The sequence below is a fragment of the Lissotriton vulgaris genome, chromosome 10, assembly GCF_964263255.1.
Source record: "Lissotriton vulgaris chromosome 10, aLisVul1.2, whole genome shotgun sequence".
NCBI lineage: Eukaryota > Metazoa > Chordata > Amphibia > Caudata > Salamandridae > Lissotriton > Lissotriton vulgaris.
The window spans coordinates 1,128,081,536-1,128,099,304 of NC_141698.1; the positions used below are offsets into that span (position 1 = coordinate 1,128,081,536).

Sequence of the window (17,769 nt, forward strand, 5' to 3'; positions counted from 1 at the left end):
ATAACACACAAGATAACTCTTCGGGTGGAACATGTTCCCGGGACAAGCAAACTCTTAGCAGACATCTCAAGTAGAACCAGGAACAGCTGCCACGAGCAGGAGCGCAACAGGATCTTCCGACTCTGGGGCAAACCGGCACTAGATCTCTGCAACAAAGAACCGCAAATGCAAGTTCTATGCAAACTGGTATCCCCATTCAAGATCGTCGGAGAATGCTGATCAGATGGTTCAGGATCTATCCCTACTCTTTTCCCCCGATCCTGCTGATACCAAAGGTTGTCAGCAAGATGAAAGTGAGCAGTGTTACCTCATCTCATCTCGGTAGCTTCCAGGTGGCCAAGGCAGCATTGGTTCACCGAGCTTCTCTTACTATCGGAATCCTACTACATTCACCTAGAAACAACCTGAACACTTTTGATGATGAACCAAGGCCAGGTCCTTCATCCAGACCCTACTACTCTCCACTTATGTGCATGGCTTCTAAATTGGATGAAGTCAAAGTTCTGAATATGCCTCAGAACTGCAGGGATATTCTCCATAAGGCAAGGGTGGAAGCAACAATAAAAACAGATACGCTGAAATGGAAACGTTTCTGCCAATGGTGCCAGAAATCGAACTTACATCCTATAAAAGCATCACCTGAGCAGATACTACCCCATCTCCTCTCCTCAGCTCAGTCAGGGTTGGTGCATGCATCTGTTAAGGTGTATAATGGAGCAATATCAAGACGCTCATCACGTTCTTTCTCTTTATGCTTGAGCAGAATCATCAAACAGTTCATGAAAGGATTGTTCAAAGTCTTTCTTCCTGTATCAGCTCCTCCTCCGGACTAGCACCTGAACATAGTTCAATCTGAACTCATGAAGAGTCCATTTGAACCCATACACAGAGCAGACCCAAAATGTCTGACAATGAAGGTTGCCTTATTGCTAGAGCTCACTTTGACCAGGAGGGTAACTTAGATGCAGGCTTTCACACCTCAATAGCCCTTCTTGCGCTTCACAGACAATTCGGTAATTCTCAGAACCAATCTAAAATGAATTCCCAAGGTCCCTTTGATTTTCACCTCAAAGAACATATAATATTGCGCACTTTCTTCCTGGTTCCAATATCATCAGCTGACAGGTCTATTCATATGCTGGGAATCAAACGATATCTAAAATCTAGATTACGTCATACTAAACACCTCAGGAGAACTGACCAACTGTTAGTCTCATGTGAGCACACTAGTAAGGGTGCTTTAGTCATGGAGCAACCATCGCTCGATAGATCCCAGATGCAGTCCAGTTCAGCCGCTCATAGTCTGGCAAGCCTCTCACAGCAAACCAAGGGCACACTCAACTAGGGCAGTTTCCATCTCAACTGCTTTGGTTGCAGGAGTGCCGCTGGAGAACATATGTCATGCTGTGACTTGGAAGAGTGTGCATACATTCACGCAACATTATTGCATGGAATGAGCGCAGATCACTGATGCAGCGTTTGGACAGGCTGTACCACACCACTTATATCAATGAGGTGAGCGTCTTTTGGTTCTATCGGTTTCCTTATGTATATATGCACATTTTAATGTGTGAGGTATATTTATTGAATGGCATATGAATATCTTATGTATATATTTTTTGCTATTTGTGCAAATACAATAAGGTATACAAATACAGTAACTGCTTTCTGTTCTGATTCAAGCATTTGAATCTATGAAAGATCCAATACTGGATAAGAAAATGAGTTACTTACCTGTAACTGTAACTCTCCAATAGTGATATATTTCATAGATGCACATGCAACCCACCCTCCCCACCTGAGAGGCTCCCCTTATAGCTTGGGATTATTATCCCCTCTTGTGTTTGAAAATCTGAGGGACTCAGCCTCTCTCTAAAGGGTGCTATTAACTGATTGGCTGAAATGTGTTCCTTTTTTAAAAGGACATAGATAGGATATTAAAGTGATTGTTTATTGCCTTTATTACCCTAGGATAATGATACATACTACTTTATTATGTTACCGTGGTACTCCCACTTGGACAACGGGGAATGATTCAAGCATGTGAATCTATGAAAGATACCAATACTGGAGAAACACAGTTACAGATAAGTAACTAATTTTTGTATCCCAGAAGATAAGCAGAGTGTTTCATGGAAATGCCATTTTATTTAAAAACCTAAATATCTTGCTCAGAATATTTTAATTGAGGTTGATGGCTAGATTCAATGATCAGAATGCAGTTCCCATTTCCAAACTCCAGCTAATGTTTTTGTTAACTTCTTGGTTTTTATTTGCCACAGAGATGATGAGCTTTAAGGGGACGAGGAAGCCTGTAAAAATAAATCTAATCCAGCTCAGGGATATTTCTGTCTGACACGCCAAACTGTGCCATGAAAACATTTACTTTGTAATGCTAGTTTCCCTGTCGTCTTCACTAAAACAATCTTCTGTTCTGAGACTTAAAATTGGAATGGTGGAGAGGATGGCATGTACTTGTTGGGAACTATCTGTAGATGAGCACATCTTAAGTCTTAGCTGTTGAGTATCTGGGTTTGTGTCACAAGGCCTTCATTCTTCATTGTTGCTGAAGCCTTCGTTGATGCGCCAAACTGGTAGGTTGCGGGGATATGTTTGGTGTGTGGCAGAGATAGAAAGTTGCTGGCAAACTATCTGTCCAGTAAGATCCCTTGTGGAAGTGGTAGTCTCGGAGAACGTTGTCTGCCTTCTCTGTATCACCTCTAATACGTGCTGCACCTGCCGATAAAATGAGAAATACAATGCTGATAGTACTTTTTTTTAAACATGTTTTATTAGTTTCATGTCTAATACAAAACATTACAGTAGAATGAAATCCCGATGAAGCCACATAATTATTAACACTGCAGTAGGTAATATAAGGTACAGAAGTATAGTGTCTAGGCGTCCCTGCAGGCACAAGAATAGTGAAATCTGTTACAAACCGACATGAACGTCCATATCGGGTAGGGCAATTGTGCAGTTCCGCACTATGCATAGTGTATCTGCAATATTACTATAATGAAAGGAAAAGGAAATTTTAATCTTAATTAAATAACAAACAAACAAAATAAGATAAAACTATCCCTCTTAAAAAAAAAACCCCGCCACCCTTCCTCCACAAGGTCACGGTCGGCGATGCCGTTGTACATATACTGTTGGAACTACTAGAAGGGCGGGCAACGCCACAAGTTAACAGGGTGAGAATACGTTCAGTGGCATACCGCAGTGTGGATTTGTATTGCATCTCATAGCCATGACACCAACTCCCAGTACTGTACCAACCTGGATGAAACCTATGTCCCTTCTGCTTGTGCTCTTAATCCTTCCAACATTACTTCCCATTCAAGAGAGATCGGTGTCTTTCTAAATCCCTTTGCCTCTTCCCTACAGAATGCGGCGCCCTCTGCCGCAGCCCAGCGCAGGACCTCCTCTCCAGATGTGTACCTCAGGAGGGAGACGGGATTTCCATTTTCTAGTTATGTTACGTATTGCTATTATGCATGCCAAATTTATAAAGCGGTATTGCACTTTGTTAGTGGTTATCCGGGCATGTAGCCCTAGAATGCATTCAGCCGCTGTGTTTGTGATAGCATTGTGTGTGGAGGTTTCCAGTAGATGTCGCACCAATTCCCAATAATGTCTTAGTTTAGGACAATCCCATACCATGTGTTGGAATCCCGCCCCGCTTAGTAGACAACGCAGGCAGTGGTGCTGCGTCTGGGGAAACATCTTGTCTAGTCTACGAGATGTGAGGTATGCGCGGTGTAAAATCATCGTCTGTATAAACTTAAATCTAGCATTCCTTGGGATTTTTTTGGGGTGTTCTTGCACTATCGCCCATTCCTTATCTGAGAGGTCCTTCACCAACTCCTCCTCCCATTGGGTCTTCAATATGTGGAGGGTGAGCCTCGTGTGCGTACTAATGCCATTATACAACCATTTTGCCAAGTGTCTCCCTCTTCCCATGTAGTACATCATCTTTTTCAAATCATTGTCAGGGGGGGGGGATATACCCCGCGGGGCCCAGGTTTTCTTTACAAATATGGCCAGCGCCATGTGTGTGAGAAACATAGAAGTCGGAGCACCAGTGCATTGTACAAATGTATCATGGTCCATAAGTGTCCCGTCGTCAAATAAATCTGCAAGTGTACTCACACCTACCTCCAGCCAAGGGGATAGGATACGCCTCGTCAGTCTGCCCGTAGCCAGTGGAATCCCCAACAGTGGAATATTTCCGGAATATCCACCACCCGAACGAGTGTATCTCAGTGCCGCTTTCCAGCATCGTAGGGCTGTCTGTAGTAGAGGGGGGAGGATTGCAGGGGCACTACTCCCCGGAAGTAGAAGAGCGTTCAATCTGCCTCTTTCTATGTCATCTAATGTGTAATCTATTTCATGCAGGTTACGTCCTGCAGTCCAGTAGGATAACCCTTGCAGCTGACAAGCATAATAATATGCACGGAAATCCGGCACTCCCAAACCGCCAGCAGTAGAGCAGATCTGAAGTTTTTTAAGGCTAATGTGCCTTCTACCCGTACCCCAGATAAGATCGGTCAATAGCGTGTTAAGCAATGCAAAAGTGCTTTGTGGTGCCGGTATAGGAAGGTTTGTAAAATAGTAGAGCAAGCGAGGTAGCATAACGATTTTCGCTATTGCAGCCCTGCCAAGGACGGAGAGTGGTAGCGTCGTCCAGAACGTGAAGCTAGACCTCAACGCCCTGATAGCCTTATTCAGATTCCCGTCTAGCATATCCACGGATGTCCAATAAATTTAGATGCCTAAATAGCGGAACGACGTGGGTGTAACCTGTATTGTAGAGCCCCCAATGTCTAGTTCCTCAACATGCGCCTCCTCCATAAAGAAAAAGGCATGCGTCTTGGACGTGTTTAAAGCCAGCCCAGATACGTCCTCAAATCCGCGAAACGCTTCTAACAGTGGAGCCAGCGGGGAGTAGAGGTCTGATAAATACAATAAAATATTGTCAGTGTAGGCGGAGAATAGGTGTGTGGTGTTACCCAAACGGATCCCCAAATCTGTAAAATCACGGCGCAGCTGTATAGCCAAGGGTTCGAGCGCCAATATTAAGAGGAGGGGGGACAACGGGCAGCCCTGACGAGTGCCTTTGTGTATAGTATACGCTGCCAAGATGTGGCCCCGGGTCCTATTCCGCGCCGTTGGCGCCTCATACAGTATCCTCACCCATTCAATATATTCCATCGGAATGCCAAATTTCTCCAGTGCACGGAGCATGTACCCCCACTGAATGGAGTCAAAGGCCTGGCGTAAGTCCAGGGAAACACATCCGGCAAGCGGGTAGGTCCTCGGGGCTTCGGTCAATAAATAGTGTAATTTCCGGATGTTAAGGGATGTACTTCGAGCTGGTAAGAATCCAGTTTGGTCATCGTGAATTAATCTTGGCAAGTGCGGGACTAGTCTGTTAGCGAGTATCTTACTCAGAATCTTGTATTCTGTGGTCAATACTGACAACGGATGATAGTTAGCCATATTAGTGTGGTCTCTGCCCGGTTTTGGGAGTGCAATGACCAGTGCCTGTGCAGATGTTTGGGGCAGTGAGCGCCTGTTCCATATTTCTTTATATAATCTCACCAGTTGCGGCACCAACAACTCCGCATTCGTGTCATAGAACTCTACGGGCAGGCCGTCAATACCAGGTGTTTTGTTGCGAGGTAGATCCCTTATAGCCTGTTTAATCTCGTGCATTGTAATGTGACCGGTCATACCCTTGCGGAGTGTTTCCGGTATCGTCGGGTATGTCAAATCCGATAAATACTCATATATCTGTGAGTTCGTCTGGCCCACTAGAGGGCCATACAAGGTGGCGTAATAATCACGGAACGGGGAGTTAATTTCCCCCTGTGTAGTAAGCATGCCGCCTGTGCTAGACAGAATGCGGGGTATTGCCACAGGCGGGGGGGCATCTCGCAATATTCTAGCCAGCAAGGCTCCTGCTCTATCTGACTCACCATGTACACGTTGTATGAATGCCGTATGATCAATCACTCTCATTGTCTCCAGCAGTTCTGCATGTTGTACACGCGTTTCCTGCAATGGCTCTTTCTTCGTCCCATCCACAATTGCAGCCTTCTCTAGATCGCCCATACGGTTTTCCACCTCCACTAGCAACTTGTGAAGTTCTTGGCGTGCCCCTACCGTTGTACCTATGGCCCTACCCCGCACCACTACCTTGAATGCGTTCCATTCGATTAATGCATTAGACGCTGTATGGCTGTTTTCTGCAAAGTAGTGAGCTATGGTGTCAGAAAGAGTATGCCGGAAGACCTGGTCTTCTAATAGTTGCGGCCATAGCCTCCATGTGGGAATTGGAGCAGGAATCCTGCCCCATGTGATGGTAGTTTCCAAGGGGTTATGGTCTGAAATTGTCTTTGGTAAATAAGTGGAGTCTAACAGCTGATTGACTATACTACCCGTGTAAAGGAATCTGTCAATTCTTGTATGAAGGCCGTGCACACCAGAGTAATATGAGTATTCCCTGTCAAAAGGATGTCCTAAGTGCCACACGTCCCTCAGGTCCCAGCCTAACAGCCAATTAGTGAAAGCGTCTGCTTGTTTCAATACAGAGGTGCCCTGCAGTGGGGGGTGTGATCTATCTAGCACCACATCCATGACTACATTACAGTCTCCTCCCAGGAGCCAGGGGCACCCCTCCCAACCAGCTAGGGCCCCACTTAGCATGGGCCAGAATTGATCCTGTTCGTAGTTGGGGGCATAAAAAGTACCCAACACCACCAAGTGGCCATCCAAAGACCCTTTTATAAACACATATCGACCCTGCTTGTCAATTCTTTGATCTTGGGCTATGAAGGGTAAACCGTGTCTGATCCAAACTGTGGCACCCCGGGCATAGTTAGAATATCCAGTGGAGAACACTTGGCCTCTCCATTTTTTCTTAAGCTTCGCTATCCCACTGTCTATCAGGTGTGATTCTTGAAAATAGGCTATGTGTACTTTGCGGCGTTGTAATTGAGCATGAATCCTGTGCCTCTTGTGGACCTTGCCCAAACCCCTTACGTTCCAAATGATAAGTTTATACTTTCCCGGTGTTTGCATTTGGCAATGTAAAAGAGCAAGTAACAGCAGTACAACATATACCTACAGGTGTCCAATCTCAAGGTAATAAACAAACCCAGACCATGACCAGACCCACCCCCCTTAATACCAGGTCCAAACAAAAACAAGCATCGGACCATAACTCCCGCTAACATATCCAACAGTGTTAGAAAACTTTGCATTGTAGGAATAACAAGCATAATCACATCAAACAGGATATGCAAAGAAAGTACATTACGCCTTCGCCATATGGGGGTTGCGGCGCCGCCTTGCTTATGGTAGCACTTAATGGGCAGTTGTCGAAACAAGCTACTACCGCCCCTGAGCATAGTATGATCGCCAATATATAGTATAAAAGGAACTGTACTACACCTCACATAAAGGAGTAAGAAACAAGAGTTACAATACATGAGTGAGTCCGTCAGCCAAACAGGTTAGTTATCAGCTGTGGCGTTGCCGAAGGAAACAGAGCCACGCTGCCCTCAGAGACTAAACCTTGAGTGTCGATGACGAATGAAGTGGTTGTCTCGTCGCATTCGTGAGAGTGGCCGTGGCCAGCACCGCCTGCTGCTTGTTCTGTTAGGCCTGTTGCTGAGGAATCCTTACAGTGTCTCTGGTACTCTGCTGTTTTCGGCCTCGGCGCATGGACGAAGAGGCCACCGATAAGCTCTTCCGCTCCTCCGCAAGCAGGGTCCGCTCTTCCGCGTTGGTAAGTTCCATAACTTCCAGCCAGTCCTCGACATCGCCCGGGCTCTCAAAAAAATAAGACTTCTGGTCGTGTATGACTTTGAGTTGAGCAGGAAACAGGAGCGCATATTGGAGTTGTAAATCCCGGAGACGTCGTTTCACTGCCAGGAAGGGAGCTCTCTGTTTTTGTACCATCACAGTGTAATCCGGGAACAGCGAGATCCGGGCGTTTTCAAAGTTGATCGGTGCGGCCGTTCTAGCTTTCTGCAGCAAGATGTCATGATCGCGAAAGTTCAAAAATTTAACGATCAGGGGCCTCGGGGGGACTCCGGGCCTCGGGCGACCTGTTGGGATTCTGTGCGCCCTTTCTATGCAATATAGCAGAGACAAGCCCTCAGTCGTGATGTTGTCCTTGAACCATTGTTCCATAAACGCAACCGCGTCCGGTTCCTCGCTCTGTTCCGGAAGGCCAATGACGCGGACATTATTTCTGCGCGCCCATGCCTTCCGCGTCCTCCACCCTGTCCATCAAGGTGGCCACCTGCGTCTGGAGCCTTTTAACGTCTGAATCCGTCTGCTTCTGTTGGGCACCAAATCAGCCAGAGTCAACCCCTGTTCCTTAACAGTATCCACTGTTTTGGCATGGTCAGCACGAAGCAAATTTAGCCCGTGGACAGTGAACCAATTTGCGTCTCTAGTGCCTTGCGAGTGTCCAGCAGCTCATATAAGATGGTATCAAGCTCATCTTCCTGGGCGGGCGCCGCAGTCGGGGGCACATAGCCAGAACCTGTTGCCTCATCCGAACTCACCAGATCTCTGGGAGTGGTGCGCATTGTTGGAATCAGGCATCTTCAGTTTAGGGCGCCCCACCTTGCCATTGTCTCACCACCCAGCGACACCAAGGGGAGGCAGAAAATAGAGGAGTGGTTCGCGTTGCGAGGGCAAACCAACAAAGCGGGCACCTGTATGTCAATGTGTTCGTGTATGGGGGGAAGGGCGGGCAGCTCCACTCCGCAGGGAAGGTACAGACAAGCAGATGTATCCCCTCAGGGCCCCGGTGATATGGTGGGCCCTCTGGTTGGACCGGGCCCAGTCACCGATGGCGCCGATGGCAGCAAGAGAGGGGATGGGCAGTGTGGGAAGCCCAATAGAGGAAATGAAAAGCCCAAGCAAGACGCTCACAGCGAGGGAGCTCTCACCGCCCCTCACCGCGTGGAGGTATGTAGCAGGGCAGACAGCGTCACCGGTCACCTCAGGGAAGCCACAGCGGGAGGTTACAGCCTCGTGGAGTCCGTCAACGTCCTTCTTTCACACCATCAGGAAGGCCGCAGGGGATCCCCAGGCTCGCGTAGTAATGCGATCCGGGCGACAGGCAGGCAGCATGTCCGGACACCGATCGCGTTCACCGTTCCGGGGCGGACAATCCCAGCTTCACACCTGACCGCCAGTCCTCGCGCCCACCTCCAACTCCTGTATCAGCTGCCCGTGGTCCCACAGTATCAGCGCCATCTCGGAAGCTCCACGCAGCAGCCGATGCGGCCTGACTCACAGCCGCAGCGTCCACCCGATCACGAGCCGTAATTCACCACCATCGGGCCGCTCCGCAAGGTAGAACCCGGTTCCATGAAAATTGGTTTGTGCACCTTGCTCCGCTCCACCCTGGCAACACAGCACAGGCAATTATGGGCGCATTAGATCAGGATTTCGAGCGCTCTAGGCCGGAGCTCGCTTACTTAGCGTCCGCCATGCTCGGCAGTTGGCCACGCCCCCCCAATGCTGATAGTACTTAAAGAAAGAAATCCTGTCAAAGGTCTAGCAAAGTCTTGTGGTGAGGTAATATAAATTTTATGGTCAAGTTGTGTTCCCTAGCGAGTACCCCACCGACTCCATGTACGAGTTAAAGTGCATGTAACTTCCCTCCTGTACCAGCTATGAAGACGCAAATACATTTGCGTCCAACGTTAACTTGTCCTCTTTCAGACCCACCATGAATGGGTTGGATGGTCCGTTCCTAAGTATGCTATGCCAACGTCTTTTTGTAGTGTACTCCTACGTTTTTCAGCCCTGGCTGAAGTAGGCCCTGAATCTCTGCCACCGAGCCTCTTCTCTGGCTTCTGACTCCGAGAAATCTCTGCCCAGGCAGCCCCCGTATCCGTGAACTCTGACTTACTTCTAGCGCGGCCCTCCGTGCTCAGCTCAGCCTGCTGCCTGCCAAGATTAACTATAACCTTCGAGTTATCTGTTTCCCTCCCCGAAAATACATTCCTTCCTGCTAGCTTCAGTAAACATCCTTCCTCAGCTACAGGGCTAAAGGGCCGACCTGTCTCTATGCAAGTAATTCATAGCCTCTGTTGCCATGCTTCCATGGAAGGCCCCTTGCCCCACGCTTCTCATACAGACACCCAGGCGCTTATACACGCACTCACAGCAAGTATAGAATAGCTTCTGCCCTAGAGACCTTTCTGCCCAGATAGCTTAGTTCCTAAACATCAGATATCAGATATGATAGAAGCACAAGTTGATCTGACATGCCAGACTTCTGTCTCTTTCCGTCAGTGTAAATGTCAAGTCCCCTGCACCCCTCCAGTTACACGTCATCCAGCTGCGCGCGCATCCAAGCTTCCGATTTCTGCTGACATTGCAACATTCTGTTAGCACCACCCCTTGGTGCCACCCACTTGTGTCACCTATCAGTGACGTTTCCAGAACACACCTCTAGTTCACGCCTCTTGATTACGTACATGTGACACGTGTATATTGTTATCTTGTCTTCTCTCAGCTGTTACGCCTCTTGCACTGTTACTAATGGAATGAAATAAGTATATAAGCTATGTACTGTTAATAAAATGTAGCGCTCTATCCCTTCTGACACCCTGTGTGGTGGTCAGAACATGATATCCTGATTCCTTTATGAGGAATAAAACCCTTAGAAACTCTTACACCACGGACTCTGTTTTCCTTCATTCTGATTGAGTTATTATTGGTTAAGTACTTACCTGCATAGAAATTAAGAGAGTAAATTAATTATTTACGTCATTTTGGCGCCCGAATAGGGACCCCTCCCCCACCTCACGCGCCGGTTGGCGCGTTGCATACTGTGTCCCCTGCCATCAGTTAGATGGAACACACGTGTACTGGCAGGATTTCCTGCATCTCCCTCTGACCCACGGAGGTGACGAAGACTGCAATCAGTGCCCAGACGAGGCGGTGAGGAGTGCGGAGGATCCCGACCAGAGCCCAGCCGAAAGAAGCAAGGTCCGAGGTGTGAAGAGGCCCACCAGTTTTCCGAAGTTTTCCGAAGTTTTCCGAAGTTTTTCCGAAGTTTTCCGAAGTTCCGAGTCGAGTCCAGTCGAGTTTTCCGAGGCCTTCTGTTTTCCGTGCTTCCCGGTGAGTACCATTGCTGGGTCGTATCTAGACGGGTTTGGGTACGCAAGTCCGGTCTGCACTGTTTTTAGGCAGTGTATCTGTACTGTTTAGCAGTATATCTAGTATTCCGAATTTCTGAATTTTTGCACTGTTACCACAGTGTATCTGTACTGTTTAGCAGTACATCTAGTATAGTAGGGTAGTCATCTATGTTTTAAATGTTTTTGTAATTAATGTCGTGGTATGAATGTGATTGTTTTTGTGCATTATTGTGTTTTCTTGTATAAATAGTTACAGTCGAAATTAAGTATCAAGGATCGAGCATTTCAGTATCAAGTAGGCACAATGCCGTTTTTCAACAAGTTAAAGCAGATAGGAACTAGGAAAGGGATATTAGAGGAAGAGATTCCAATCCCCCCTAGGGACACTCCAGGTAATTTCATGTATAATAAGCATGGCATAGACGCCATCCTGTATCTAGAGTTATGGACCGATTATACCAAGCACCTAGAGGAAAGATACCGATGGCCAGTTAACGGAACCTGGGATGCCGAGTGCATCATAAAGGTAGAAGAAGTATTACGGAAAAAGAAAGCCAGACAATCTCAGAAAGACGCCATAGAATTTTGGCGTAAGGAATCACGTAAACGTGCTGAAAGAGCACTCCGTAGAGAAGACAGACTTAAAGAATCAGAAAAGGCCCAAGAAAACGAATTAGTTACTGAAGGAATTCGAGTAAAATCAGAACAAATAGATCGCATCCGAAATAGCCAAGTGAACAACATGTATCTTTTGGCCGAAGGTACCCCTGACGCCATTTCAGAAATACCGAAAAATTTGCCGTCACCATTAGTTCCAACTAAAGTAATGCACAAGACTACTAAAGACATATTCCTAAATTCCTATCTAGACGATGTAGCACCAGCTTACACCAATCTGCCTGTTCGTGCCCTGCCTACAGACAGGGACGGGGGTGGTATTCCGCCCCCAGGTCACGTTCCGCCGGTACCACAACAGACTTCTCCTGTTCCGCCAGCCCCGCCACTTCCCGTACTCAAAACTGACCTACCGAAACCACGTTTGCCTGATCCACCTAAACGACAAGTTCACGTTCAGATACAGACTCCCCAGGGAGGTAATGTACAAGCGTCCGCTTCAGGAGGTGCGACCGCGGGTCCTCAGACCCCGCCACCAACTCACAGATTCAATGTCAAAGATATGCAGAGTCCTCTCACGTACAGGTCTCCCCACTCCTCTAACTCATCCCGCCTTGACGCATTAAAAGAAAATATGTCAGTCTGCAGATATGATCCAGTACCCGGAAAGGACGATTTAATGATATTGGCATCATTACGGTTAAGATCCGCTACTGATAGCTTGTTATGCTATGCAGGAATGAAGGATCGTCTAGACAGAATATATGAGTTCGTTCAGACAGGAAAGGACTCTGACAGTATTAAGGATGCCATGGAGAAACAGAAAGTTGGCATGCAAGCACTGGTACTACGATTTTTCATAAATTGTCTAATAAGAGAACGAGACAGGCCCGGAACAGATCAGAGTGAATTAGACGCATTGAACAAGTGGGGTCAAAATATAGCTGATGGAAAACATGACAGACAAAATTGCATAGACTCTATGTACAAGAAGATTAAGAAAGCAGTGATAGCAGTACACCAGAAAGAGAAAGAAAAGGCTTCCTCCGAGGAGGAAGAAGTACCGGAAGAATCCGAAAGAAATATAGGAACAATAGCATATGTAGGTAAGGGAACTTACCTTAGGAAGGGTATCCGTCCGGAGAGCAAGAGAGCTTTCTTCTCTGCCTTAACAAATCCGAATTCTGCTGAGCATCAGTTCCAGGAAACTGATAAAAGGCTTCGAGATCGAGTTGGGTACCATGTACTCAATTCTATGGATGAACAAGAACTAGCCCGATCAGCTGTATCATGGGCCGAAAATGCAGACATATATAACGATGACACAGTGGCGCAGACATTTCTGAATCTCTCCCCCGACGAACAGAAATTAGCAGGTGTATACATGATTCAGCACCTTCTCATTAAATACAGAAAACACTATTCTGATCCAGGTCCCTTACACGAGACACTAGAAGCACTACTGATGGATAGATGGAGAGGCCTAAGCACTAAATTAATTCAAATAATTCTAGAACAACGACACAGATATGATACCTTTGTAAGCTCTGAATACGTTCCCGCCCCACCTCCAGAAAGGAAAATGTACCATATGCAATGCGGGGGTGGCATTGAAAGTCAGAACCCCTTACGAGAAGTGCACCCTGTTATGGGTGAGGATAAAACTTTGAAACGCGTGTATGTACACACGCCTCTGACTAAATTAGAACTGTTAGAAATGAAGAAACTAGTACCATGCCATGATAAAGACCCTGCAGGTTTTCACAGAGAGCTTAAAGACATGTTACTGATGGGAGATTACACGTATGATGACATCATGAAAATGTTGAAAGTATTATTGCCTACGGGAATATTCGAGAAATTAAAGGAAAAGGAATGGGAGGTGGGAGACACAAAGATAGCATGGGCAGAAATAGAGGAAGAGGAAAAGAAACGGGTTCCAGGGTTAGGCCTTGGGGACAAAACTAAAGCATTACCAGGTTTGATAGTACAGGTCCTGCCCAGATTATTGACAACTAGAAAGGAGGATTGGGATGCAATCTCGTCCTGTAAACAGAAACATGATGAAGATACTAGTGACTTCTATTCAAGATTCGAGAAATGTTTTATTATTAATAGTGGCCTCCAGCCAAGTAGCGAGTCGTACCCACATCTTTTTGTATCAAAGTTAGTAGAGAATTCCCTACCGTTAGTTAAAAATCGAGTGTACAAGGTTGAGAGTACATGGCAAGCAAATACGCCATCTCAGATGTTACAAATGTTACAATATCACCAGAACAGAATTAGAGAAGAACAAGATCAGGAACAGAAACGTATGAAAGACACAAAGATGAAAATGTTAGTAGCTCAGACAGTCCCATCCGACGGACACAGAAAAGGTACGACCCAGACAAGTCACACTACGGCTCCCGTTAAAGGGACATGTAACTACTGCAAGCAGCCAGGTCACTACGTACACGAATGCCCAGTTCTGAAACATAACATAGCGACAGGTAAAACTAAAGAAAGACCGCATCCGCCTAGACAAGACCATAACCAGCATCAGTCTACACAGAATACACAGCCTATGCATGCATCCGCACAGACAGCACAGACCGTAGCAGTACCACAGCCACAGCCCATCGCCGCAACTCAGCAAGTTTCACAGCAGATGTACCAGTATGCCCAGTCTGCTTACCCTGAATATTCCCGATATACATGAAACAGCCTAGAGAGGGAAGGTGGCTTGCCTCTTATTGAGATTCCTGTAGATCAAGAAGGTCCTTATGTACACAGTCAAGTATTGGGAAAAGACAGAAAGTTTTTAATTGACACAGGGGCAAGTCGCACTACAATAAGTCATGATGAAGTTCCAGGGGCACCCCTCTCAGGCTCACAGAATGTTTCCCTGGGTTTTTCAGGACAGCCTATTGTAAATGAAGTATCCGAACCAGTTCCCCTGGCTGTGGGTCCATTATCACGCGTTACAGACTTATTACTCACGAAATCATGTCCAGAAAATCTATTAGGAATTAAAACATTGAAGGCTCTAGGAGCTATAATCTGCTGTTCCCCGGAGGGAGTTAGACTCTTTCTGCGGGATTTCAAGGGTCACTATGTTCTGCGTGAGTTTGACGTCAGATTGAAAAATGTACCTGATTACTTGTGGGCAAAAGGCCCAACTGATGTAGGATGTATGCACATTACACCATACCGCGTTACACTCAAGGCAGGTGTTGTATTACCCAGAATCAGACAATACAAGTTACCACCCGATGCTGTAGTGGCTTTACTGAAAATCATTGAAGAGCTCATTGCCCAAGGAGTGGTCGTCGAGACCGACTCCAATATCTGTAACTCGCCCATCATTCCGATTCTTAAACGTACAGATCCCAATGCACCGCCAGTATATCGGCTGGTGATTGATCTTCGAGAATTGAATAAATGCATTATCCCACAGTATCCTGTGGTCCCCGATATCTCATCCTTATTGACTGCTATTGATTCAGAAGCAACGTTCTTTACTGTAATTGATCTCAAGAACGCCTTCTTCAGCGTGCCTATTGATCCAGAGAGCCAATATCTCTTCGGATTCTGTTTAAATGGACGCAGTTTCAAATTTTCGCGCGCACCTCAAGGATTCACAGAAAGCCCCAGCATCTATAGTCAAGCACTGAAAAGACAACTAGATTGTATTCAAATGCCAGTTAACACCGCTTTACTGCAATACGTCGATGATCTGCTGATCACCGCACGAAGTGAGCCCGAATGTGAAAAAGCATCATTAACAGTTCTACACTTTCTGGCCGACAAGGGACACAAGGTGTCTCCTTCGAAGCTACAATTCTGTGTTCAGCAAGTTGTGTACTTGGGTCACTTGCTGTCCAAAGTGGGGAGACAGCTCACTCCCGATCGCATTCAGTTAATTGCAAATATGCCACAACCGCAGACACAAAAGGAAGTGCGGGCCTTCATAGGCCTCACCTCGTACTGCAGACAATGGATTCCCCAGTATGCATTTCTAGCCAAGCCACTCATCCAGTTAACGACACAGGAGGCAGCGATTTCGACTGCCCTCCCTTGGACTCAGGAACACACACAAGCTTTTGAAGACTTAAAGAAAGCCTTATGTCAAGCACCAGTTTTAGCGACACCATGTTACAACAAACCGTTTACACTTTTTGTTACAGAACGTGATGGTACAGCGTTGTCTGTCCTCACCCAAGACCAAGCAGGTTCACATAAGCCTTGTGCTTATTTTTCTAGTACATTGGATTCAGTAGCCCAAGCACTCCCTGCGTGCTTAAAGTCAGTAGCAGCAACAGCGTTAGCAATCAGACAGAGCGATTCAATTGTTCTAGGTCATCAGTTAACAGTACAAGTTCCACATTCTGTAGAGGTTTTGTTAAACAGAACCCAGACTCAACACTTGACTATAGCACGATTGACAGGTTATGAATTAACACTATTCCAGCCACACATAGAAATCAGACGCTGCAGTATCTTGAACCCCGCAACACTATTACCAACAGTTATGACAGATCCAGCCCCACATGATTGTATAGAAATCATTAATGCAGTAACAAAGCCACGACGAGACTTAACAGATGTTCCATTGAAAAATCCAGACCTGACACTTTATGTGGACGGTTCATGCATGAGAACAAGTACAGGAGAATTAGTGGCCGCGTATGCCGTGACCACTGAAACTGAAGTTAAAGAAACACACCGTATTGACACACTGTCTGCTCAAGCAGCAGAGCTCATCGCTCTGACCCGAGCTTGTATTCTAGCCAAGAACAGAAATGTTAACATATACACTGATTCCCGTTATGCCTTCGGAGTTGTACACGACTTCGGAGTCCTCTGGCAAGAACGAGGTTTCCTGACCTCTCATGGGGCCAAGATTCAACATGGTCCCCTCATTCAAGCACTGTTAGAAGCAATACATTTGCCCTCGGGCATATCAGTCATGAAGTGTAAGGCACATACTAAAATTACAGATTCTGTTTCCCAGGGTAACGACCTGGCAGACCAGACAGCAAAACATACAGCACTAACTCACACCCAGATTACTGACATAACAAAAACAATAGTACCAACAAAGTGTATGGCAGTTAGAGATCCCGCCCTAGACGTAATTGATATCCAGACACATGCTACTCCAGAGGAGATAAAGAAATGGACTGAACTAGGAGGGATTCAGACAGATCAAGGTTGGGTGACGAAGGGAAAATCTATATGGTTTCTCCCTGACTCGATGGTTCAAGTCATGATAAATACAGCACATAGCCCGGCACATCTAGGAGAGAAGGCGATGTTAGACAGTTTACAGAATCTCTGGTACAACAAACACTTACGAGCAGCAGCAAAACAGAAAGTGCGTACTTGCATGATCTGTTGTCAGTTCAATCCAGGTAAAAGCGTCCCTGTAGAGCAAGGAGGATTTCATCCTCCCGATCACCCTTTTGAAGTCCTCCAGATGGATTATATCCAGATGAATAGCTGTCGAGGTTTCAAATATGTCCTTGTAATTGTTTGTGCTCTGTCCCGCTGGACCGAAGCATACCCAGTCCCAGACTACACTGCTCCGACCACTGCCAGACAGTTGGTTCGTGAATTCTTCCCACGGTACGGTTTGCCCCGTGTCGTGTATTCAGATAACGGACAGCCGTTCTCGTCCGAGTTGATGAAACAGGTTTCCCTTTTGCTAGGATATCAGTGGAGGTTCCACTGTGTCCGACATCCCGAAGCAGCAGGCCTTGTAGAAAGGCATAATCAGACACTAAAAATCCGCCTTGCCAAGATCTGTCAGGAAAAAGGGGTCGACTGGATAGTCGCCCTGCCCGTGGCACTATTCTACATGAGAATGGTCGCCCATTCTAGATCAGGGCTATCCCCGTACGAAGTGGTCTTTGGCAGACCACCGAATATGTGGGGGACGCCCATTCCGAAGAAAATCACTGATGTTGATTGTAATATGTTGACAGAT

General features: G+C 46.5%; 1 protein-coding gene across 1 annotated transcript in view; it reads right to left on the reverse strand.

The window, feature by feature from the left end:
* Nucleotides 1–2,131: 2,131 nt before the first annotated feature.
* LOC147689438 (uncharacterized) overlaps nt 2,132–17,769 on the reverse strand; it is a 164,541-nt gene continuing 148,903 nt past the window's right edge. Inside the window, exon 9 of the mRNA XM_086942209.1 lies at nt 2,132–2,736. Coding sequence (XP_086798335.1) covers nt 2,551–2,736 — 186 coding nt within the window. The 3' untranslated portion in view covers nt 2,132–2,550. The remainder of the gene's footprint in view (nt 2,737–17,769) is intronic.